The 27,292-nt window shown below is 39.6% G+C and overlaps 1 protein-coding gene across 4 annotated transcripts in view; it reads right to left on the reverse strand.

Moving 5' to 3' along the window:
- Positions 1 to 18,180: 18,180 nt before the first annotated feature.
- trim2a (tripartite motif containing 2a) overlaps positions 18,181 to 27,292 on the reverse strand; it is a 52,625-nt gene continuing 43,513 nt past the window's right edge. For all 4 annotated transcript variants that reach the window (XM_036582989.1, XM_036582988.1, XM_036582987.1 and 1 more), the window contains exons 6-12: positions 22,240 to 22,969; positions 21,774 to 21,877; positions 21,462 to 21,629; positions 20,982 to 21,150; positions 20,647 to 20,717; positions 20,132 to 20,272; positions 18,181 to 18,705 (exon numbers count right to left, since the gene is read on the reverse strand). In XM_036582989.1, the coding sequence (XP_036438882.1) occupies positions 18,553 to 18,705; positions 20,132 to 20,272; positions 20,647 to 20,717; positions 20,982 to 21,150; positions 21,462 to 21,629; positions 21,774 to 21,877; positions 22,240 to 22,969 (1,536 nt within the window). In that variant the 3' untranslated portion in view covers positions 18,181 to 18,552. The remainder of the gene's footprint in view (positions 18,706 to 20,131; positions 20,273 to 20,646; positions 20,718 to 20,981; positions 21,151 to 21,461; positions 21,630 to 21,773; positions 21,878 to 22,239; positions 22,970 to 27,292) is intronic.

Consider the following 27,292-nt stretch of genomic DNA (forward strand, 5'->3'; position numbering starts at 1 on the left):
GGTCCCATTGGCAAAATGGGAAAGATTTTTCTCGAAGCTCTCAAAAAGTTTCCAAATAAAATATTTTTTGATTAAGTGGTAAAATGAAAATCCTAGTATTATCATTGTGAATGGCCTAGCAACATCTTTAATTTCTACCTCTAGGATCACATTTCGCCACCTCTGATTCGTTTGTTTCAGTGGCTCACTTATGGAGTGAATCACAAGCTTTTTCCACAGTTTTGCAGTTGTACCTCAGTCGCAACTTACAATGCCTTTATGTTGGAATGTCTCATGTATTTATGTCTGTGTGCATCGCTTCTATGATCGGTTGACGTGCTTTAGAAAAACACCCATGGCAACATGGAGAAGACTGGCACAATGGAATTGTTTTTTCCAGCTCTAGTTAGCTTGCCTCGCTAAAGTAGGCTACTGTAGACGTTGGATCCAAATAACCCTCTTATGTGTTATTTTTGGTCCAGGTAAACATTTTGGCACGATTCTGCGTCTATGTGTTTTCTTTTTTACTGTTCTTGCTTGACTTTTTATTTTGAATGTTGTGTCTGATTTTTTTTTTTGTCTCCCCTTGGAATTGTGTAATTACAATCAATATAAGCTAATCAATTAAAATGATAGAGTCTAGAGCCTGTGAAAATGTTTGCTTTCTTTTTCGAGGTTTAATATAAAGAAACGAATAAGCCACGGTAAGTATGTGCGCTAGATGTAAACTGACTGTTATTCACTCTCTGCAAACAGCACAGACTAGCTTGAATTCCATGCTGTTCTGGTGCTGGTTTAGTTGGTCACCCAGCAGGATTATGCTGGTTGACCAGCATACCAGCATCCAAAACACAACATATGTTGGTTTTGCTGGTGCTGTTTTTCTGGCAGGGTTGGTATCTATGATGGACAGACATATGTTGCATAGCTAAAACAACATCTTGAAACCTGAATTTTGTCCATACTTTTGTTGACTTTATGTATGTAAATAGTATGTTATACAGTGCCAGAAACCTTCAAGGGTGGCGTCACAACTCCAAAAGTGGTGGGGCATAACACACTGTTTCCAAAAATAAAAAAAATAAAAAAACGCATCTGGCTGAGTGACAAAATGCAATTAGGCCACTGACTAAAATTGCCTTTCATGTCATACTAATGACATGTCTTTATAAACCTATTCAGAGGTAGGTCGTAACTAATTACATTTACTCAAGTACATGTACTTCAGTAAAATATTGATGGATCTCTTCTTTAACTCTTTTCAAATCATATTATATTTACTTCTACTAAAGTGAGTAAATGAATCTTTTTATTCTGTAACATTTTAGCCACATTTCCTTTGTATTTCTACTCATGTTATTTTCGGAAAAGTATTTTTGCTTTAATTTTAGTATCAATACTTTTACTTAAGGATTGATTTAGGCTCCTCTACCCACCTCTGAACCTGATTATGAACAGTGTCAGTGTTTGTTTTGATGCTGCTTCAGTAGCTGCAGCCTCAGATAGTATGTGTATATATGAAAACAGCCTGTTTTTCTTTAGAGATGATAGCTATATTATCTCTGAAGAACATCAGGCTGTTTTCATACCCAGTTCATTTTCTAAAGACCACATCACAGATTGTTTTTTTGTGATATTATATCTCTTTCCTTTGGTTCGGATGGTGGTCTGCAAGGGCTAAAGTGGACTAAATTACAGACATGGGTGTTTGTTTATTGATCATAAGTTTTGCGGAGATGCAAGCGCTCAGTTACTCTCATATTCACCACCATGAAAACAAAAACACAGAAAACAGTGACGCTCATCATCTTTGTGAGTAACAAATTAAATTTAACCGATCAGGCTGATGCTTGGCCAAAAATTTGCTGTCATTATTCCATCGCTCGTCTCTCGATGTTGACAGGCGCTCGCAGTGCAGGAACGATATGAGCGCTTGTAAAGAGTGAAATGTTAAAGTAGCAGGTTGTGCAGACAGTCCAGCGAAAATGTGCTCTGGAAAAAAATCGCGCTCTGGTGTTTAATTCCTTGTGAAGTTCAGTTGTTTGGTGCTGCCTGAATTCGGGATGGAGTCGCAGGTCAAAACCAAACTAAAGAAAAAGTTTGACAGGTTTGCACCAACCAAGGCAGGTCTGAAGGCGCCTCCCAGCTGAAATGGAGATTCTGATTGCCTCTGTTTCAGTTTTACTCTGTTCGTGCTGGTCAGCACTTCATGCAGTTTAGTAAAAGATGTTCTTATGTTCGTGTGCTGAGCTCAAAAGTAGCAGCGCGTCACCGCAGTACTTTCAAAAGTGATGGGGTGAATACCCGCTCGCCACCGTGGTTCGGCGGCCCTGTAAGCAAGTCTATTTGAAATACTTGTACTGCCTGTGTTTTAAGGTAAGTTTAAATGCTTGGCCACTTTTTAAACATGAAAGCAAAACGCTAGAGGGCGCCCATTAGCAAGTCCTCACTGAATGGGAGAGAATGGCGCTAAATGGCTAAAAACAATGAAATGTCTCTTGTCATTTATGCAGCGACTTCCATTCATTTTGGAAAGTAGAAGGATTATTAAGGATTAGTATTAACTTAAAAATTTGAAGAAAGCCAGTGTCCTTTAATTTTTCTGCAGCAAAAAGTTTTGGGCACTAGCACGCTAGCATTACTGGAGCCAGTTGGCGAGCTGATCAGTTTATTGGCCGAGAAGAAATTGCCACTCAGTAATGTCTTCCGGGTTCGTCAAATGCGAGGGGCGCTCCCGAGTCCAAAATGATTGTAGTTTTCTGAACACACAACGGCATTTTTCACCACCGCTAATACATTTTTAAGCACTTTTGACGTTCACGATGTCAGCGAGAGTGAACCGTTTAATTCAGCCAGTAAGCTGATCAGTTTGCCTACCAGTTTGACCTCAGTAGCAGTAAATGCTAAGAAGGGGAAAAAGTTAAAGGAAGACCCCACACAAACTTTAGCCGTTTAGCTCCATTCACTCCCATTCATTGAGGACGTGCTCCTGAGCGGCCTTTAGTGGTTTGCAGCCATATTTTTGTTACATCAGGAGAAATATGAAGTGGCCAGGCTCTCCTAAACTGACTCTGAGCATGACCCACTGACACCATGAGGCATGGTTTAAAAATCTTTTTAAAGCACTCTTTTTAAAGAATTCAAAAGCACTCAGAAACACTCAAAACTGATAGTTTTATGCCATTCTACATGGAGAAAACGAGTGCATTTTTCTGTTTAAAAATGAATAGAAACTACAATTTTGCACAAAGGCTCCAGAGGAACCAGCTCATTTTGGACTCCAGAGTGCCCTTTAGTGTCTGACACAAGTGCTGCAGAGATTAGCATTTACCCTCAGCTAATGCTCTGAATTCAGTTCATGAAGGTCTGATTAATTAGCTGATGAGCCGAATGAGGTGTGTTTAATGAGTAGTGTGCTGAAGTCTGCAGTGTTTTGGTCTGCAAGGACTGGAGTCTGACACATGCTCTAGAGTAAGTTTCCTTCCATACTCCTTACTGAGTGATGATTGGTGGGGTGGTGCGAGGTTAAACATGATCTTATTAGTTAATATCATTTTTCCCTACCTGCTGGTGCATGGTGACATAATCAAAACTCAGAAGACAGGCAAAAGTCCTTCCACTTTGATAAAAGATTATAGGAATACAAGAATTTCATATTTCAAATGAGTAGAATGAATATGTGTTTAATGTGTTGAGAAACTAGCAAAGCTTAAAAAGTCCATTTTGATTTCAGCTTTTAAGAAACACATGTTGGATACTAAACGTCTTGACCGAATGACCACATTTGGGGTAAGGGTAAAATTGCGTAAATCTGATTTTGATGGCACATAAAGGTGCAGCAGGCATCCCTATTCTTCATTCCCCCTCTCTTATCTACACCATATAAATACATACTCTCCACTCCACAGACCACAGAGAGGAACTTAAGAAGTTGAAGTCTGTTTTTAGTGGGTGCAGTAAGGCAAAATGTATTCTCCTCATTCTGGTCCTACCCATGTCCTTGAGGACTCTTTAATTGATCCTGTGACAGAAGGCTTTCATTTAAGTGAAGTCAGACAGCGAGACTCTGGGGACTTGCAAAGCTCTTAAACCTCTGCCTCAGTTCACTGCTAGGTGGTTGGATGAATCAGCTGAGCAGGGAAAACATTTAGGTGGACTTAAAGGGGCACTCTGGCTAAAATGAAACATGTAATGACTGCTTCATCTGTTTTCAACATGTCTTCTCATTTTCTGGGTTAAAGATGAAGAAAACTCCCTTCTGATGATGCGTCTTGAAGGTGGGAGGAACCAAAGTTGTGCTGTTTAAATTCTACCCCACCCCCAATACCTATCCCCCTCTAGTTGCTGAATGCACAAGACAGTTAACGTCACATCTAGGAAGCTGAATAGGATGCCAGGGAGTGTCCAATGGTTGTGTGACGAATTTGCGTAATGCATGCTGGGTATTGTACTGAGAGAACACTGATGAACGAAAACTCACAAAGGATACAAAATCGTAAGTTCTGTCAAACCAGTGAGACTGAGTGCACAAAACTGTACTGCATTAATCAACAAATAACATTAAATGCTAGTTTTAGGCCTAAACAATCAGGCATCCCTGAGTTAAGTCACCAGGTCTGCCGAGCTAATCTCCCTTTAATGGAACTTATTGCACTTTAGTAGCCGTTTCTAGCCCTGGTTTGAGGTCAGTTTCAGCCATTAGCCCTTCCGTCTGCCTGTGAACATGATACAAATGAAACGTACAAAGGAACAAAGAAGTACGCAGCGTCACTTCACCCAGGCAACTGCTGAAGACTGGATGGTATAGAAAAAAATCACCCTCTCCCTCCTCATTGGTTTGGACAGGAAATTTATTGTCTTTAACAGTGACGCAAAGGTCTGGCGCTTTATTCTACACACTTTTATAGCTCTGGGTGAGTTTTGACCTTAACTAAGGAGCCTCTAAGGGACCATGGTTTAAAAAAAGGCAATGACGTTGTATTACCACACAATAATTTTGCATTTCCCCTACACTGATTTTATGATCCCTTGTAAATACAATGGATTTTGCAAGAGAATGCAAAACCTTTGCAAGAGAACATAAAAAGTTTGTGAAGGAATGCAAAACTGTTGAAAGAAAACAAGGGAAGGTAAAAATATTGCAAGAGAGTGCAATGTTGTTACAAATATTTTTGCCCCCCCCTTTTTGGACATTACTTACCAAATGAGATGCACCTAAACTGGTCTCAGATCAGCTTTAGAAAAGGAGCATTTTATAGGACACTTGCCAACAAAAGCCTCATGCTGGTGGCTCCGTAGTGACCGTGCTAGTGAGTGGGTGGCCTCGGTCCCATCCTTTTCAAAACCGTGTGACTTTTATGGACGCCTTATTTGTAGTTATTGTAAAGCTGTCATGGCAACTCTGGCCCAAAACACAGCAGCATCTCTGTTCTCTCACTCAGCTTTAAATATTACTGCTGGATTTAGCAGCACAGAATGAGTCAGCATTACTCTTCAGTCTTAAATGTTCAGTTTTATTTAATGTAATTTGAAGCTACTGATGCATCCGCCTGCACTTGTGGATTACAACGCAGCCTTTTTCATGGTTGTATATTAGTTTGCACACTAACTGCACAACTAGTCAAACAATAGCAAATATAAATGTAAGCTTCAGAACAGTGTGATTTGATGGTTCTGTGAACTGCACCAGGAACCCGAGGCTCTTAGTTCGGCCCAGCGGAATTCAGTGAGGAAATTTTATGAATTGGTACTTAGACCACTCTTAATTTTATGTTATTTCCAGTCAAAACAGCCAACTATTTTACAGCATTAATATGTATATTTAACAACCAAATCATTTTTTCCAGTAATTTATTGTGGACACCTTTGTTACAGCTTTCATTTTTTCAGGAGACTCAATTTCACTTTTTCCAAGAAACCTGCAGGGATATTTTTACACACCACCAAAGTCCAGTCTTTCTGCTTCTCATGATCCCAGCAATCCCAATTACAGTTTAGACCCATTGGTCCATAATCTCCCCATCTCGGATGTCCAGTTTGCCCATGATGGGATAGCTACTTCCATCGCAGTGTTAATTATGAGACAGACCTTCTCAGCTGGAGAATAGGTGGGCCTTAGGGTCTTTTTTCAAGCATGCATCTTTTGTGTTCCTTTAATTCAACATGATAAAGCCTTCAAACTCAAAACTTTGCAAGTTGTCAGTGTGAAGGTGCACATACAAAATTTTGGGTTTCATTGATGTCTCCACTATGAGAGTCCTTGAAGTTAGGTAGCTCATGGGGATGAGCCAGGCCTTCGAGATCTGTAGACTGTTGGTTTGAATCCTGGTCCAGGTTAAGGGTTGGGCTTCATCTCTTTGAAGTGTTCACTAGTGATGTTCTTATTTTGATGTTACGCTCAAAAAACTACTTTACTTTGAAGCACTGTATCGATGCTTGGTTTTCGTTTTCCAAAAACACTGTGATGTCCAAAGTTTTTTCCACCCTCAGCCGCTGACAGCTTTGGAAACTGATTGACCAGAAACGAACAGAACCATGGTTTCAAGCCTATAACTAACACTTATATCCTAATTTAGGTTTTACATATGAAGCCCACATGTTTATCATGAAAGAGTTACATATGAACAAAGTGATGCATGAGTCTGCCAGGAGATTTGCTATAAATGCCAAAAAAATCATCCCCGAAAAGACCAATAGGATTAAAACCTGGTTTTGCTTTCTAATGAGAATTGGCTTAATAGTTAACTTAAGAAAGTACTAGTTTCCTGTAAAACACCTTTAGATCCCATTAGAAAACTATCACTAGCATCTGGAATCAGAACACCTGTTTTAGCTGCAGCTCACGTTTTTAACCACCAGGTGTCACTAATGCGCTTCGCGTACGAGTTTTCATACTTATAATCCAAAACCAAACACATACATCTTGGTTTAGATGAAGCTCTCACTTTGACTGTGAAATAGTATATAGGACAGAGTTATGTGTGAATAAAGTGATGAAAGAGTTTGTCAGCAGATTTGCTTTAAATACCAGCTGTAAATATCGCCTCTAAGGTGATGTCATTGTTTATTTATCACGTAACCTGCGTCATGCGTGTGTTAGTAATAGCGGTTAGAAACGAATTACGTGCTTTTAAATCACTAGAAGATGAAGATTTGGACTTTTATGCTGTAGCGTCCTGCTATTGGCTGGCGCTGTACCGAGGGACTCTGGAGGTGTGTCTAGGCAGATAGCCACACGCAAAGGCTTAAGGTATGCGCACGTCCTCCAACAAAGGGAGTTATTCTTTTCTTTTATGTTGGTTGTTGTTAGTTTAAGTTGTACATTTGTGTTGCTTGTGTTGTTTTGTGTCAAGGGTGTCTGGGTTTTATGTTGGGCTATGGTCACCCTCAGAGTGGGGTGTGGCTGGTCACCACCTCCTCCGAGGCTTGTAGGGTTTTTTTTTCTTCTTTTTTTTGCGCTGTGTTTGATTACTAGTTCTTGCTTGAAGTGGTATGACGTACAAACGTGGTCATTTTGTGCTGATATTAGAATAGCAAGACATCGTGGAGGCAAGCGTGCCTTTGTAACTGTTGGTCATGTGTTTTACTGTCACCAGCTGCTGTGAAAGGAAAGGCTGGTAATGATTTATTATGATGTCTTGTAAATGATACATATTGTAAATTTTATCATAATGTTGGTTACGTCTGTTTCCTTGTAAACATTAGCGATCTATTTTTTAAAAATATTTTTAAATAAGTTTTAATAAGGTTCATACAAACGCACAGTAATAATCTAACTAAAGTCACAGTTTGTTTTTACTCATAGTCATCATACCAGATAGCAAGAGGACGGTGGGCCACTGATGGCAAACCTGGCAGCCCACTGGCTTTTTGCCCAATGTTTTCTAGGCAGCCCACCAGTGGTTAAGCAGAGCATTAAACCAAAATACCACTTATTTTTCCTTCAATTCTTTCCCTTTTGTTTATTAGTTTAATAAATAATTTTAATAGCAATATTATAAATAAAGCCAGTTATGCAGCTGTAACCCATTCAGCACAGTGTCAGCAATAACATTTTCAACTAATTTACTAGCCCTACTCATTAAAAGACTGTGCCCATTTACAATCTGTTTGAGGAGATTAAAATCTAGTTAGATCCTGTGTGCGCGACAGTCATCTGGGTGGTCAGTGGGATGCTGACCTTATCAAGTCAGAGGACTGGTATATATTTGCCATCTGGGATGTCACTGTCATCTGTGACAGCTCTAAAAAGTAAATAAACCACCTAGTTTAGGATGCTTCGATTTTCACTACATCCTCGTATCTGTGGCTCTGGCACCATCAGTGGGGTCAAAGAGTCGAACTGAAACATGCCAAATGCACAAAGTGGAAAGAAGGCTGACTGGTGATACCAAGCACAGAGTGGAAGGCACCAGGGGCCAGAAATAAGGGTACTGTTCTGTCACCCACACTCTCTGTTCTACTTCATCCCTCTTCCTCCTGCCTCACAAGGCTGAGACTAGGCCAGCTGAACACTCAGATAATGCCTTCTCATGAATACAAAGAGAAGTGTTCCTTAGACCTGCTTCTGTGGACCCACTGCTCTCACTGCTTCAGCCACTCCCTGCCTCGACACACCAGCTCATCAACTGCTAATAGAGCCCTTCTTAAGCTGGACCAGGTGTGTTGGGGCACCTGTGCAGGGGAGCCAGATTAAAAAACACTGGTAAAAAGGCTGCTTTGGGTAAATGTGATCTGTTGTGATCAAGAACAAATCATTTCTCCCTCAAGTGACCCCGGATAAAATCCTTCTAAGAAATGAGCAGACACACAACCTGTGAATCTCGAAGACAAATATCCAAAAAAAAGGGAGAACCTTATGAGCTCCAGTAGCTCAGTGGTAGAAGTTAATGCTTCTTGAACCAGGACGTTGTTGGTTCAAATCAAGGCAAGATTTTGTATCTGTTCACTGTGATGATGTCCCAAAAAAAAGACAAAAGTCCAAAAAAAAGGTTAGTAGTTGTGAGGTCCTGTGGCTCACTGGTAGATGCCATGCCTCCAAAATCAGGAGGTTGTCGGTTCAAACACTGACCAGGAACTCCAGGTGATGGTTGTGGTGACATGAAATGCAACGTCGGTTGATAAGCCACCCAGAGAGGGTGGGTGGAAGCAGGAGGGTGGTACAAGAAAAGGGGTGTGTAAAGAAGCCGGTCTGCCCTCTGGACCTTGGAGGAGAGAAGAAGAGGGGGTTATGAAGCTGGAAACAAAGGCTTAGCAAATTTTTAAAGCTTCTTCCTCTCTCTGTTCTCCTTTCCATCACCCCAACCTCCTCATGTTCCTCTTCTGCCTCTTCCTCTCAACTACCCTCACCTTCTAACCTTCCTCAGGCTCCACACTATCATCATCATCACCACCACCACCACTTCTTTTTAACTGCCTCTACAGCACAACCCACGATGGGACAAGGCCAGGATTTGAACCTGCAACCTCCTGATCAGGAGGCATAGCTTTTCCCACAAAGCCACCAAGTCACACATTTGCCATTCTTTTTTTTGGGGGCTTGTCTTCTGTTTCTGTGACCCATGGAAAGAGTTAAGCAGTGGTCACCAACCCTCTGCCTGGAGAGCCACTTTCTTGTATAGTACCAGTCAACATCTGACATGCTGCCCCCTCCCCACACCTACATGCATCTGATGCAGCCCATCAAGGACTGCTGAAGTTGTTAATCAGCTGGAGCAATAGTAGCAGATTGTGTTTTGAACTACAGTCCACAGGAAAGTAGAGCTTCAGGATCAGGGTTGGTGACCTCTGAGTCGAGAGAGAACGCCTTGGGCACCTGTGGTGGGTTCTAATCAAGAACAAGCACTCAGTGGTGCTCTTAAACATGAGCATCTTTCTCAAGGACAAGTGAACCTTTGATTTGTTCATGTGTCCCCATATGTTACTCTGGGATTCGGAGCAGAGAGTTAGCCTCTTGGAACCTCATGAAGATTGAGTGAGACTGAGTATGACCATGTGTCATGACAATGTGTGTTCTCACATTGAAGAGGATTAGTTGTGGGTGATTCAAGACAGTTAGCCAAACAGAGGATCCAAACAGAGTCTGTCCAGCAGTTAGTGGTTCTAACAGGTGTACCCTCAATTCACTTTACTCACACAGCAGCCATTCTGCTCATTACCCCAGGTAGGGAACGGGGCAGTCAGTGAGCAGCTATGGGAAAATGGAGCAAAAATGGGCAAATGGATCTGCAACGATATTATCTTGTGACATAACTGCATGATCATTTAAATTTCTTCAGTACAACCACCTGAAATTCTGTAGTCTTGTCCCTCATGAGTAACCAGTAACCATCTCATCAGTAATCTCTGGGAAACTTTAGCAGCATCATATTTGGTGTGCACTCAAGCTAGTTTGGACTCCACAAGTTTGTGCAAAAGCCTTTGAGAGTTGATCAGCTCCACCTGAGAGTCGTCTGAACACGAGCTTCAGTGGAAGAGATGAGACTAAAATCTGACCTTTTTGTACAAGGGCTTTAACGTGGTCAGTAGTGACCTAGAAATAGTGCAGAATCTTCAGTATTGTTTCATTTAACTGGGCATAACTTTCCTTTCAAAATGTTCAGAATTCTAAAATGTTCTCTTAATTTGCAGGTTTAAATGAGACATTCCCAGATTTTTTGGGCCACATTGTACACTGATCCAACACAGTTCACCAGTTATCAGTGTTGGTGTCAGTTACCAGTAACCAGTAAAACACTATTTTCTGCTTATCAGTCTGCTCTTCTGGCATGTAAACTGTAAGGCCACTGGGTAGTAACTAGACACTGAAGTAGCAGATACTTCGGAAGCCTTACTTCTAACTGGGGTTTAAAATGTATAAACTGCACTTTAGTGAAGGTGTGGTTACTTAAAATGGAAGTATGGAGGTAAAACTATACTTAAGTGAAAGTCAAAAAGTGTCTACATTTAAAAACTCAAGCATATTAAAAGGTACTAAGTCAATGTTTTAACAGACAGCACTAAGAGCATTCTAAAACTTTGGTGGTGTGGGGTACAATGACTAGTGGGCATGCACAGTTGTATGCAAAAGTTTGGCCAAATGATACGTTTTGTTGCTTTTCTAAGTGAAAATAAATTAAAACAACCCTCCTCCTGTAGCTCTACTTTCCTGCTAAGTTTGCTATCAGTCTGCATCTAACATGCTGCCCCCTGCCTTCTTCAGAAATGCTTGATTGGCTGTATCAGGTGCAGCAGATGGTGGTTTGAACTAACGTCCACTGGAAAGTAGATCTTCAGGAGCAGGGTTGGTGACCAGTTCACTACAAATAACGGAAATGCTTTATATGCTGGAAAAAATAAAACATAAAATGTGGCCTGTGCAAAAGTTATGGCATGGTGAAATTTGTTCACTATGTTCAACAGAGAACTAAAATATGCAGGAAAGTGCTATATTTACATTTTTCCTCTTTTGAGGATATATTAACGTATTTTCACTTAGAAAATCAAAAATACAAAAAAACTAAAGTTTGCATACAACTGTACATTAGTAGTTGTGCAGAAACAAGGGAGGTTTCATTTCATATTAATATGAATTTAATTCAAATGCATGAAAGTAGAGTAAAAAGAGTAATGTTTTGTGAGTAAAAGTACAAGTATTCAAGTGTAGTAGCTTATATAGTGAATTAAGCATTTTCCACTACTGTTTAATAATAGTTACCAGAGTAGTGGACACATGGCGACATCATTTCTGAACAACAGAAGTTGTTTCCTTATGGTGCTAAACATTGCAGATCTTGGATTTCTGTAATGGATACGTGTCTGATTGTTATTGGAACTTGGGGCTTGTTTTACTGTAGCATGCAACACGCATGCATGTAGCACTGGTCACATGGTTTGAACCAAACTGCTCTGCAACCACCACAAAAGTTTTACTCTTTGTCTGGATGGTATTTAAATTACAGTGTGCTCCATTTAAGTAAATGGAGTAAAATTGCAATAACTCCATTCATTTTGTTGATCTTAAAATGACTGTGTGTATTGGATATACTAATGTAATATTTGTACTAACCCAATACAATTAAGTAATTTTGACTTGTGGGATTTATTTTATAGTAACTTCAATTCACTGCCTTTACACAAGTCTTACTGCTCCAGCTGAACTAGCTCAGTTTCTTCCAATGACAACAATATACTATAAATATATACTATAATAAAATATACTATGTATATTTTATATATATTTATATATATATTGTAACAAATTCAAATTGCATGGCATATAACATTAAAACATATTAAACAAGCTTAACACTAGTGATGTCTTCCTAAAGCAGTGAAGATTTGCTTAAACTGTATTTGGAAAGGGTTCAGTACTCGAAGCTTTTAAAACCAGTGCACATTGATGACACCTGGTGGTTAAAGTATGAACAGCAGCTCTACATCCACTATGTCTTGGGAGATTTCTAGGATAGAAAAATCTTCTATTGATTTAAAAGTAATTAATCTCTTAAGCAATAGAAGTAATTAGTAACAAATATGACAGAGGTGTGTTATAATCCCTGAAAAAAAGTGTAAATGACTTTAACAGGTGTTCTGGGACTTATTCCCGATGCAAGTGATGGTTTCCTAATGGGATCTAAAGATCCAATTCCCATTAGAAAGCCAAAAAATCAGGTTGTAATCTTAATGGTTCTGGTGGTCTTTAAGATGATAAAAAGATGGTATATCACCTTAGAGCTGATGTTTACTGGTGGTATTCATAGTAAATCTCGTGACGAACTCTTGCGTCACCTTATTCACGTATAGGTTTGCTGTACATGGTCTTTCGTAGTCAAAGTGAGGGCTCAATATATGAAACATTAATTCAGATAAAGTGAAAGTGTTTAGTTTTGGTTTAAAAGCCTGGCAACTTGCGCTGGTTCCTTTATGTTGAATCAGTTTTCAAAGCAGTCAATGATTGTAGACAGGAAAAAAAAACTTAAACGTCACTGATCACGTGTGTTTTTGGAAAACATTTACGCAGTGTATCAGATAAATTAACTGATACATTCAACTGATGTCCCAAAAACATTAGAACCCAATTCCAGATCCTTATAGACATACTTACACTGATCAGCCATAACATAGAATCATCCTCGTTTCTGAGCTTAAATCCGTGCACATTACCGACACCTGGTGGTTAAAAGCCTGAACAGCAGCTCTACAATGGACAAGGCTACACTCGTCCATTTTATTAGTTCCACTTACCAAATTGAATTTTTCAGTTTAAGTAACTCCAACGTACTGTAGGATTTGTGTTAATTCTTTTATTAAGATGTACAAAGGTTTCATACCAGCTAAAGTACACAAAACAGAGAGTAACTTACCATGACGGCATCTTTGATCTTCTTGTCTTCAAGGTGCATCAGAGGAAAATACACCTTTTTAAGATTCTTAAAAAAGCTTAAAAATATTGCATGGTACATTGAATGTAGGAACATACTATCGCTGTTGTAAAACCTCGCATCTCCATTTTTGACGTTTTTCAGTTTTTGACATAAGCTGAAAATACCTGTTGTCCTTTGCATTGTGTGTATATTTCATAATGAATGGACTAAAAGAAATGACCACAAATGACTTCAAGTTACCATTTTGGAGATGCAAGGTTTTCTTCTGACAACAGCGATATATTGCACACTTATTAGCTATTTTTTACCGTTAGCATGGCTGTTGACTGTTGACTGTGTTTAAAGAATATTACATCAGCCCCTCCCCTTTTATTTGTTTTAAATGTACAAACATTTTAATTAATTAATTTTATTTTTACTAAATATTCATCCGATTTAAAAGTGCCACATTTTTACAACCGTAAGTTGCCTAGGAACGAATCACATACCAACTTTTTGTCGGCTGTGAACCTCCAACAGCTCAGAGCATTTGTTATTGGTTCCACAACATTGGATGATCTCCGAAATCCCACTGAAAGAGTCATGAGTACAGCGACACCCGACATGCTCAATCCAGTATGGGATGAATGACTATTGGGTTGATGTTGTCCGTACAGCTGAAGAAGGTTCATATTGAGCATGTGTAGAATTACATAATAAACTATATGCTCACTTAAACCATTTACAATTTACTGCATTGTTCTGTAATGATTTACAAGTGAAAACAGTCATTTTGAAATCGGATGAATCTTTTTGAATCACCTTGTATAGTGTCAGTTTTCCAGATAGGGATTATGCCTAGTCTTGCACTGTGAAAGGAAAGTTTGCATTGAAAGGAAAATGTACTAGGTTTAATCCCAGTCTGGGAAACCATCCCTTGATGACCCACCATACCCAGGGACACACTGTAGTAATAAGTAAGTCTTCAAATAAAGGCATTTTTAAAAATGCTTACATTTTTCAGTTTAGCAGTGCATAATAGAGAACATTTGCCAAGGTCATGTCCTTTTATCACAATTTGGATGATAAATTGGTCTTTGCCATAACACATACATTGCTCCAAGTAAGTCACCATTAAAATCTATGCAAAACAATAAATAGTTAAATATTTTTTAAAGAAAAAAAATACTACATTAAACAGTTAATACGGCAAAAGGCACACAGCTCCGTGGATCTGCCCAACTACTAGACCTACTGCAAACAAGCTAAAAGACCAATAATAAAAGTAGATACACCACTGACTGCTGTTAACTGGCTGTCTATGAGTCTAAGACCTTTGTGTGTAGAATGTGCATCATTTTTTTTGGTCTTCATCCTTTTGTACGGTTTTCAGTTATCATAAACATGGTTTGGCCGCGTGAGGGAGCCAGTTTGTTTTGTCAGATAGCAAAGGAAAGATGATGTATTACAGGGGTGCCCAAACGTTTTGTCTTGGTGGGCCAAAGTGCAATGCTTCTGGTGGACCAATGGCCAAAAAGACAAAAGAGTTTACAAATAAAGAGGGTAATATGTTGTTTTCAAAATGTATTCTAAAACATTGCACTATGTTACAGAAATACCTCAATAGATATGTATTTTAAAGAAAATAAGAGTTTAGTATGTTACATAGAGTAAAACTACGTTTGATCTGTCATCGTGTGAGAGGGTGCCATTAGAGGAACTTTCTGGTGGATCAAATCAGGTACATCATTGTTAAATAAGTGGCGAAGTTCAATGTATTGTATTATTAATCTTAGCTCTCTAATTCAAATGAAAATTTTCAAATCTCTAAAAATTCCTAAATAAACATTTAAAAACACTTTTTAGGCCTTTTTTGTCCAAATGATTTTTATTCATGTGCTGTACATCATGTTGAGCAAGGATAAAAGAAAAAGTGACCATATGACCAAAGCATTCAGGCTAAAAACTGCCACTGTCAAATGTAGCATGTATCTGCCAGATGAGCGCTGTGCAGAATGAAGAGAGTGTGTGCAGTATCTGCTGTAAAGTGGTGAAAAACCCCTTTGTTTTGGAATGTATGGAGAGACACCACGTTAAGACAGTGCTGTACATAAGCATAAAGCTAGAGAATGAAAATTTAAGCTTATGTGTTATGCAGAAAGAGCAAAAAGGTGCTCAGTTAGCATTGTTTTTTTCCCCCCATCTCATATTCCAACAAGCCCCACCTCCTGCACTAGAAAAAAATGGTGAGGATGTGTCGTCATGCCCTAATATAGACTCTGGATGTCAGCTCTTTTTATCTCTAAAAAAAAATTAGGGGCATTCTGAACGTTTCCAAAGAATTTCCAAAGCTGACACGTACTAAGTTTATTTTGACTCAAACATCAGCGGGTCCTCTGAATTATGTGGTTGTTAAGTGATATAAATACTACAATATGAATGTTTCAAGAAAGCTAATACATTAACATCATCAAACTGTCAACCTCATCAAAATACCCCACACAAACCAGCAAGCTTTGTGTGGCTTTGGCAGTAACAGGCTACAATGTAGAGTAGCTGGAAGTGTAAAAGATTTTTGCTAGCTTTGCTAGTATTACACTTTCATACAATGTTTATTTAATGTAGAGAAGCGTTAGCTTTCTTGTAGCTTTATTCATATTTTGAATGCATAAAAATCTCATGATTCAGAGGATCCAAAATAATGCACAACCTCAGATGTCTATTGGCTAAGAGTTCGTCAGGACGATCGTAAGCAGCGCGCCGAAGCAGCACGTGCTACTACCAGCCAATTGTAGTGGAGGAGGAGGGGCTTGTCAGCATATGGTTGAGAAAAAGATGAGACTAGGACGATTCTTCCTAAACTATTCTGATGAGCACACTGGAAAACGACAAAAACTCGACACTATGGGCACTTTTGTTTCATTTGGCATCATGGTTAGGTGTGCAAAAGGAAAATGACACACAAATGTACACAAAAACGGCCACAGGCTGATCCTCACATGTAATGTTCATGAATGAACGCAGTAGGCCACAATGACCGCAGTGATGAGATGTTTCACTTCAAGGAAATGAATGAACGTCTGTTTTGTCCTGTATTAGATATTAATAGAATCTAAAAAGTGGCCTGAGATGTTGCGCCATTACACATTAAACAAGAAGAACTGGTGATAAAAGTTTCTGAGACTTCAGTATTTTACAAAATAATAGTGGGTTGATCTGAAAGATTAAGACTTCCAGCACTAAGGGACAAAAACACACGGTAAGGGGGGGAAAAGATTCAATAAATTAAATACAAACTGAGTTTATGGCCTCATAAAAAAATATCACCTTGAGCCAAAAAGTGTCTTTTTTTCAGTTTTTACATATTTTTCATTAAGTGCTTCCCTTTCTTGTTGCATATTATAGGGTAACATTACAAAGACCTACATGCTTGAATCACAGAGACACGCCCTTTTTTATGGATCACACAGTGAAACAGACAAGATGACAAAGAACTGTTAAGAGATTTTTTTTGTTCACAATCATCCCAACCAACTGTGACCCTGTGACGCTGTATGTGCATTTTGCTTTGTGCAGATGCAGTTACATCCTTCGAAATATTATGCTTGTATTTAAGTGCATCATATACTTCTTTTTTATTTTTTTTAATCCTTTTAAATGACCCCAAAACACAGTGTTCAAGTTCCTCTTAGACTGTCTAAATTAGGTGAGTAGTAAAATGTGTTTTTGTACAGAGATTACACCTTACTTTTAGAACTGAGGCCTGTTTCACAAAGCCAGATTTCTTGCTTAGCTGGCTAACTTCAAACTTAGCCTGATCTAGCAAAGGCTCTTCTGAGCAGATTATGCTCAAGACTGTGAATCGTAAACAGCTCTTGGACCAAACTAATAGTGGAGGTCTACCCTCTGCTCCTGTCCAGGTCATACTTTTTTTGCGAGGTGCTGCAAGTCATCAACTTTTAAACTGGTTTATATATATATATGCAACACATTAGAAAGCGAGAAAACCACAACTTCAACCACTTCGCTTCTTCTTTGTTGCATTTGGGCTGAATAGCCAATTATGCGATATTGCTTTATGTAAAATATTAAGCAATTATTGTAACGCCAAAAGGTACCATAGTTAACACAGCGACAATGAATGCTTTCTGCTGCTACTTTCTATATATTTATGTAGTATGATTTTTTTGTTCCTGAAAAGTAGTCGCTCCACTTTTCACGTGATTGGCTATTCATCATAAACATCATGTTTTCATGTGCATGCGCACAGGAATTTCTTTTAGCTTGAATATCTTTAATCCAGTCCCAAAGGTGCCCTGTGCCCTGAGGTCCAACTCAAAGTCCACACTTTGGTGACATCAACAATGTGCAGACCAAGAAACCTTGAAAGTGCTTGTTCTGCATGTTGGGATAGACTTGTGCATCATGCAGGCTCTGCATGTACAGCAATAGGTCATACGGTTGTAAAAGGGCGCTCCTGAGCCACCTTTTAAATGGCAAAATGAGACATTGGTCAAGCTGTCCATGCACAGGCAATGTGGACTGCACCACTGCAAGTGTGCTGTTTGGGGACTGGGCTTAAATTTGGATTAACAGAGAACAGAGCTGTTAAGTACCACCATAAAACGAGTTAACCGTGCCTGCATTTGTTAGGTGCGGTAACACAAACTTATTCAGGAACTCTGACTTAGTTGAACACGCTTTGTGAGACAGGCCTCAGGACTTAATCTGTAGTCAGAAATCCAGCCCATAGAGTGGTCTCTGTGGGTAAAATGAATAAAACAAGGCTGGCCCTTGTGGAGAACTGTTTTACAGTCAGGGACTAATTTCCCAAAAGCATATCAGTGAGCAGTGATCATGTGAACTATTCGAAGAATCACTGAAAATGTTACTGGCTCTACCAGTAATCAGCCTCAAAGCTCAAACTCTTGTTTACCTTTCTCCAAAACTCCAAAACAGCATTCTACCAAGCACTCCTTCAGTATCAGCTCCCAGGATCAACTCAAGACATCCACATGCTGACAGCTCCCTCCATGTGTGCCATCCAAATCAAGGGACATGTAGTATAAAGGCTGTTTCAAATCTTAGTGATCAAAAAGAACAGGTGCCAAGGGAAGAGGTGCCGTGACCTGAGGGTGTTGTATGGCACAGAGAGAGGCGTCACTGTCCTGGAAGATGAGTGCAAATGTCTGTTTTTCGGGCAGTGAAGGATAAGGGGACAGGGACAGTCCTATTGGAGATAACGATAGACTTTGAAACAGTGGTTCCCCGAGTCAGCCACCACCACGTGGCCATCGGAGGTGAGGGCCAGTCCCTGCGGGCCATAGAGTGGGTCAGCTGAGGTGTTAATGTAGGAAAGGAATGAGCCACTACCGTCAAACACCTGGAACACAGACAGTTGGATAAAGGTTTAACATAGGCTTAGCAAAGACATGCATAGACAGTATTTATTTTTAAGAGATCATTAAGCAGGGCTGGGCAACATGACATTGTTTATGGTTATTGTGATAAATTACATTACAATAGTATAGCAAAGCATAAGCAGTCCTGTTTAACTGAATCTAGTGCTGTGCAACATATGAGACATTACTTTGTATTAATAGATTTTAACAGTTTTTCATGGCACTACTGGTCATTTTTTTGTCTGTTCCAACTTATCAGCTGCCAGAAAAGTTTATATCATGACATCTTGTATCATGAAATTTTCTTGAAATATTGTGATATACTTTTGCTATACTGCCCACCACTATCCATAAGGTTATTATAAATACTTTACTGAGATAATCTGAAATTAAATATTGTATAATCATATTTATATAATATTCATTTACTAAACATATAAAAAATTATTATTATTGGTTGAGGAAGGTATAAGCCTTTACCACGTGTAGTAGCCTATATAAGGCATTACCTCAAGGTGGTTCCATACAGATATATATTGGTGTACATTTTCCTGTTAGAATATGGGGGAAATGAGTAGCGTGTTTTACAACACGGGGCATAAATTTTTTAGGCTTTTATCATGTTGATATCGTGTTTTTCCTCTGCACATGGTGATGTGCAGGTTTGTGTACGGCCACAAGGGGGCATGCTTCTGTATAACAGGCTGCCAAGCCACCAACTGTGGAGACATTCAGGAGTCTCTCCTCACTGACAAGACCTGGAAGTACCTGTCCAGACCAGCATGACACTCTTCACTTTGCCTCGCTGTGCTTGCATGGTTAGATTCTGTGAATTTTTGCAGGAAGAAGGGAACGAGTGCCATTTCTTTTGCCTACCCTTTTACTCCTGGTTTCAAAGGGGTCATTTGGTTTTGTTTCTTTTAATTTCCGGTTAGTCAGTTTTGCAATCGTTAGTTGTTCCGTTTGTTATTTTACACAAAGGCTCGTTCCTAAAGCTGTGTTTCCTCACAGCAGTGAACAACTGGCTATTAAGCCTGTCAGGAAAATATAAATAAACGTGAGATGGTTTTGTTTAAAACAGTGTCCGGTGTTTGCACTGGCAGCAGGTCTGGGGAGAGAGCCCATATGACCCTAGACCGGATCATAACAATATTTAACACTACAAGTATGTTTTCATTCCATCTTACTTCATTTAAGTGCAATAGAGGTCAAACTGCAAACAAACATGCTCAATGTGACCTTTCAAGAAAGCCATGGAGTCATGGCATGAAAGACAGCAAATAAAGGATGCAGTGTGGCTCAGGATTAAAGTCATGGACAGGGACACTAATTATAGTGCTCTTGCTGCTGAATTAGAGACACAAAACTACTAATTTGATGTGTGTGTGGACATTAAAGCCTATTAACCTGTATCCTGCTGTTGCCCCAGTCAGCTACTATGATATTGCCATTGACGTCCACTGCAACTCCAGTGGGGGCGTTAAATTGGCCATTTCCCTCTCCATTGGAGCCGAACTTCAGCAAGAACTCTCCCTCTGGAGTAAATACCTGCAAACATCAAGTTAAAAGAAACTTACATTCTACATATAGTACACAATACACAATAATAGCACCTACAGTTGACCGAGGCAGATCTAGCAGGGCACAAATTTCACAAACTGACTGCCAATCCTATAACTGCCAATACTTCATTCTACTGCCAGTGTTTGTCAATGGAGAGTGCATGGCTTTGTGCTTATTTAATACACCACTTAGCAATGGGTGTGGCTGAAACATCTGAACACAATAATTAGGAGAGGTGTTTTATTTTGGTACTATTGGTAACAGCCCTTTAAAAACAATTTAATTATTCCTAATAATTATAATAAAACGCAAAAGGCTTTCAAACAATGGATTAAAGAATTATTTACGCAAGCACATACCTTCACAGAATGATTATGGAAATCAGTTACAATGATTTCATTATTCTGGTTGACTGCTGCAAAATGAGGACCTGAAAAAGGGACAAAACAAGGAGGAATATTATATATATATATATATATTATATATATATATATATATATATATATATATATATATATATATATTATGTATATTAACTACACCCCCTCTTTGCTTCTACATTTTCCATTATAGAGAGTATCCACTCTACTGTAAACTGTCTTTGCCAAAACGGGCTGCATAAAGTGATAAAATGGTGCAGGTTCGCTTGGGCATGTGTCAGGAAATGTCCTGTAAACATCAGCATGGAATATACCTGCAAACTGTTTGTCGCCGTTACCACGGTTGCCAAACTTGGTGACGAGTTTGCCATTTGGCTGAAAGATGAATACGCAGCAGGCTTTGTTGTCCACCACGATGATGTGGCCATTTCGGTCAACCGACACACCTTTTGGACCCATAAGCTTCCCTGAGCCGATCTTAGTCTGACAGAGGGTACAATGGGAAAGGGACACAAAAGCAAACATTGAGAGAGAGAGAGCGAGAGAGAGAGAGAGAGAGAGAGAGAGAGAGAGAGAGAGAGAGAGAGAGAGAGAAACAAAAACTGAATGTGTAATCTTTAGGTTTACTTATATATTTATAGCAACATATTTAAATGTATTACAAATTCTTATTCTTATACAACTTTATAGACGCATTTAACATAAATGTAACATTCATCACCAGGCTTTATGCTTTAGGTACTTCAAACTGCCTTATACTATTGATATTTTATTTTATTTTTTTCATTACTCACCTTAAATTTGCCGTCACTGGAGAAAATACTGACCCATTTGTTATCATAGTCTGCAATGATGATGTCACCGCTGGGGTGCACAGCAACTCCAGTGGGCCGCTGAAGTTGCCCTGGCGACCGGCCCCGCACTCCGAAGCGACTTCTGAATTGCCCATCATTAGAAAATATCTACAAGAGGTCAACCAATTACAAAAATTCCTTTAGTACCCTCATGAAATACATCTGTTTCTTTCACTGTAAAACGGTAACAATTTAGAAATTATTGGTACATTGTCACTGTTTTTTCACTACTTGGCATGTACACTACCTTACCTGAACACACTGATTGTTACTGTCTGCTATTAAGACTCTTCCAAAATTGGAAGCTGCCACTCCCTGCAGATTGGTGAATTCTCCCTTATTTCTTCCTTTAGTCCCTATAACACAAACCAAAAACATGGTTCATATATGAGGGAGTACTCATAAAAAGGCCTATTTTGTGTCTTGCTCTGTATTCTTGTATATTGATTATTAAAATCTACACCAGCAAATTGTCAGTCAAAAAAAATAAAATAAATAAAAAGCTATCTCCAATATGAGATCAGACCATCTGTATGACATTAACATTATAGAGTGCTGTAAAGTGACATTTTTCCACAATGCTGTTGATGAGTAATTTACTTTGACAAACTGCTGCATCCCTGATGTCCAACAAATGTTTAAGGTTAGGACCTCCATACGAAAACTGGTGTAGAATGGCACAAAATATCCATTTCCCCCCAACGGCCCACGTATGTACCTATTCGGAACATGAGGTCATCCTCGATGGGATTTTCCTTCCTCCTGCCTGAGCTGTACATACTGGCGGGCCGTTTAATGGCACGCTGCTTGACGTGGCCACTGCCTGGTGACTTCAGCCTCTTTTTGGCCCCATCAGCATTGGCTGAGGGGTCAGCAGCTTTGGTGGCACGGATGCTGAATGGGCTCCCGCGGATGTGGTGTCCGTACAGTTTTAGGGAGAGTGTGAAGCGTCCCTCGCAAGGCAGTGTGTACAGGAACTCGTAAGTGCCATTCTTGTGGTCTACGAGTTCTCCATCTCCAGCTGGGGCCCCGTCTTCCCCCCCGATCAGCTCAGCGGTCAACAGGGCTCCGCCTGTCCGGCACAGGCCGCCATCCTTATCCTTGGTTGTTATGGTGATGGAGGTGGGCCGTCCAGCAGTGCAGTGCCTCAGGCCTTCGCCTGTGGCTACTGTTTCTCCAGCGACAGCATTGGTGGTGACAATAGCGCCCAAGTTGTGGATGGACTTCCTCAGGCCCTCTGTCTCAGCCAGAAACTCCAGCTGGCCGTTCTCCTCGGGCTGCAGCGGCAGATCCTGATTGGCAAGTTCACCAAGGCGCTCGCTCATCTGCTTCTTCACCAGCAGAACCTCAGCCTCAGAGCCGTGGCTCAGCGCCTGCTCGGTGAAACTGCAGCTGCTGCGCATGCCGTCCTGACCCTGTAGCAGAGAGGCCAGCTGCGTCTGGAGTACCTGCACACCAAAAAACATTTACTTACTAATATGTACAACCCCATTTCCAAAGAAGTTGGGACGCTGTGCAAAATGTAAATAAAAACTAATTGCAATGATGTGCAAATTATTTAAACCTTATATGTCCTTGAAAATAGTACAAAGACAACAAATCAAATGTTGAAACTGAGGAATTTCATTGTTTTTTTGAAAAATATTTGCCCATTTTGAATTTGAGGCTAACAATACTTTCCAAAAAAGTTGGGACGGGGGCAACCAAAGGCTGATAAAGTTGTGTGGAAAAAAAACAAAAAACAAACACCTGGTGGTTAATTGGAAACAGGTCAGTAACATGACTTGATATAAAAAGAGCATCCCAGAGAGGCTGAGTTTTTCAGAAGTAAATATGAGGGGGGGGTTCACCACTCTGTGAAGGACTGCACGATCAAATAGTGCAACAATTCAAGAATAATGTTTCTCAATTTAAAATAGCAAAGAATTTGAGAATTTCATCTACAGTACATAATAACATTAAAATATACAGAGAATCTGGAGGAATCTCTATATGCAAGGGACAAGGCCAGAAACCAGTATTTGCTGGCTGTCATCTATGGGCACTCAGACGGCACTGCATTAAAACACAGACATGATTCTGTAGTGGATATCAATGCATGGGCTCAGGAACACTTCTGAAAACCACTATCTGTGAAAACAGTTTGTCGCTGCATCCACAAATGCAAGTTAAAACTCTAAAACGCAAAGAAGAAACCATTTATGAACAGGATCCAGAAATGCGGCCACCTTCTCTGGGCCCAAGCTAATTTAAAATGGACTGAGGGGAAGTGGAAAAGTGACCTGTGGTCTGACGAATCATCATTTGAAATTATTTTTGGAAATCATGGACACTGTCCTCCAGACTAAAGACCACTCAGTTTGTTATCAGTGCACAGTTCAGAAGCCAGTATTCATGATGGTATAGGGCTGCATTAGTGCACATGGCATGGGTGACATGCACGGTTGGGATAGCTACTGAAAAATTAGAACTTTCCCAATATTTGTAGCTAGCTACAATTTAGCTACATTTCCAGAAAAAAGTAGTGGCTACTTTTTAGCTACTTTTTGAAAAGTAGTGCACTACTTTTTAGCCACTTTCAAAGCGCAATTGTCAGAATGATTGTGAATCTCCACCTGACACACCAAACAAGCTCAAATGAAAGTGTAAACAAGACACTGCATTTAATCATGTGCCAGAAAGAAACATACAATTGAAAAGCTGTAAAAAAAGATCACCAAAAAGTAAGTTCAAGTGTAAGCAACAATCAAACATACACAACCAAAGCTGTGATATCCATAAAAAAAATAGACTAAAGGCAAAGTCAATCATTCCAGGTTTTTCCTAACAAAAATAACTGTATACAAACCAAACAATTTTCTCCAATTTAAACATTTCAGCAAGAAATGTACAGACATGACATTCAGAGTCCTTTGTTAAACTTCAGCAACACTTTAGCCTCAAAACTCTTATCAGTGACCCTGGTTCTGTTTGGGGTGAAAATCAGGTCTGAATAATCTCTCCACTGCAGCAGAGCTGTTGCAGTTCCACAGCAGAACTAGAGTTTTAGGTAAAATAACATAATCCTCTTTTGCTGTAAAATGGTTATTAACACACAGTTCTAACACAGTTTTCACAATAAATGGTATTAAACGCTGGAGTTAACTTGTAACTGCTAATTCACCAACCTTTAACACTGAAGACTGACGCGCAGACTGCTGGTCACACACCAATGCAGACAACAAAAAGGCAAAGAGACAGATTTAAGACGAACATTGATAATTTGGAGATGAATGGACTTATTTGCATTTATAAGCGCTCAGCTGGTTTCCTCATACATTTAATCTGCAACAACTCACAAAGCTTAAGTCTTCTCATTCTCCAGCTTCTTGTTTGAATTCCCCGTTACACCTTAAATGGCGCAGCAGTACAATCTGGTGCCTCAGACATTATTTAAGGTGGAACAGGACAATTTGAACAAGAAGCTAGAGAATGAGAAACTTACTTTAGCCTTGTAAAAAGTCGAACATTGAGAGACATTTTACAAGAAACTCATAAGTTTCCTGAAATGCGAAAAAAGCACCTATAGCTGACCTAAAGCTTAAAGTAGAGCAAAGTAAGTCTGCATTTGCATTTATATTATATTTTTAGCCTGTACTAGCATATTAACATATACTGAAACATATTTAGAGCCAAGATGGTAAAATGGACATAAGATGTTGTAGCTCCCAAGGTGGTTTCATTTCTATTGAAAGGACAAAATGGCACTTCTTAACATTTACGGTTGCCGACCCCTGAGCTAAGCCTACTAGTAAGGGGTGATCAGCGTGTGACTCTTTGTTCGAACTGCCTGCGGAACAGTCAGGATTGCACAGTGGCCACCAGCCCAGTTAACGACCGTGTACTATGGTTCAGATTTTGTGTGGATTGCCTGAAGTCTGTAGCGAAAATTATCAATATAGCTACACAAAAAATTGTAGGCGCTACAGCTATTAGCTACATTTCATAAAACTGCAGCACCTACAGCTATTAGCTCCAAGAATTTGTAGTTAACTACAAAAAGTAGCGCACATCTGTGAAGGCACCATTAATGCTGAACAATACATACATGTTATGGCAACATATGCTGCCATCCGGATGACGTCTTCTTCAGGGAAGGCCTTGCTTATTTCTGCAAGACGATGCCAAACCACATTCTGCACTTACTACAGCAGCATGGCTCTGTAGTTAAAGCGTCCAGGTGCTAAACTGACCTGCCTGCAGTCCAGACCGTTCACCACTGATAACATTTGGTGCATTATGAAATGAAAAATACAATAAAGGAGACTGAAATCCTATAAAACAAGACTGGGAAAACATTTCACTTTCAAAACTACGGCAGTCGGTCTCCTCAGTGCCCAAACGCTTACAGCGCGTTGTTAAAAGAAGAGGTGATGAAACACAGTGGTAAACATGCCCCCATCCCAACTTTTTTGGAATGTGTTATTGGCATCAAATTCAAAATGTGCATATATTTTTTTTTAAAAAAATTGATTTGTTGTCTTTGTAGTATTTTCCTTTACAAAAATGGTTTACATGATTTGCACATCATTGCATTCTATTTTTTACATTCTGCACACGTCCCAACTTTTTTGGTAATGGGGTTGTATTTACACCCATTTTCTATAGATACATCACTGAGTGTGAATACGAGCGGAAGCCTAATCAATAGGTTGTTAGAAACGGACAACTAAGCTAACTTTCTTACTTGTAAGAAAGTGTTTATGCGTTCATCACTGTTAGCTTAGCACTAACAAAGTACTAGTATCCTGTAGGGATGATGGCATAAGTTAGCATTATCGTTAAGGTGGGTTTTTCCCCTCATGTTTTCACTGAGTCTTGACAGTTATGGCCCACTTTGAAGGCCTAGTTCTAATAGTCACAGTTCACACCTATATAATTACTTTATCAAAAGTACTAGCTTATGAGTCATGTCAAAGCCTGCACATTTCATCCCTTTGTTGTGATGTGAACACTCCTTTGTATTCAAACCTTTCAGGTGTTCAAACAACCTTTGGGCCAAAAGATGTTTAGTATGTGCTTTTTACAATACTTTCGAACAGAAAACTGCAAAGTCAGTTTTTAAACACAACTTGTTCTTCATACCAAGGAAGACACTTTGACAGTTGTGAAGCTTATGTTGTAGAATACCCAAAGTATCAGCAAATGAGTTAAGAAACCCTTAATAGTGTTTCTCAATTCAAATTCCTAATGATTGAAAAGTGTTTCCAAATTACATATAAACAGATGATCCCTAAAGCACAGGCCAGGAAAGAAAGCAGCCAAACACACACACACACACACAAACAGTCAGAGCAGGTTTTTCTTGCTCTGGAGCAAAACTGGACTGCACCTGCAACACCTAAAGTAAACCAAAACATACCCTGAACCCGCAAACTCATACTCTTACAACTAAAAGTGTCAAAAGAGTTCCTTGTAGCAGTGCCATAGAAAAAACACTTTTGGTTTCCTAAACCAACCAAACCAACTAGAAACCTTTTACAGGTTAAGAGCCTCCACACGGGTTCTATAACAATTTAAGTTTCTTCCGTGTATGGCTCTGTGAAAGTGAAGACCCATTTAGAAACCTTTATTTTGCATTAGTAGTGCAAAAATAATTTATTCAAATTGGCTTAAAAACTTTGCAAACGATAGATAACGCAGCAATAGCCTAGCAACACCTTAGCAACCACCTAGGATTCCACAGCAATGGCCTAGTAATACCTTAGCAACCACCTGGGAAACCACAGCAA

Source organism: Colossoma macropomum, unplaced genomic scaffold (assembly GCF_904425465.1).
Source record: "Colossoma macropomum unplaced genomic scaffold, Colossoma_macropomum, whole genome shotgun sequence".
NCBI lineage: Eukaryota > Metazoa > Chordata > Actinopteri > Characiformes > Serrasalmidae > Colossoma > Colossoma macropomum.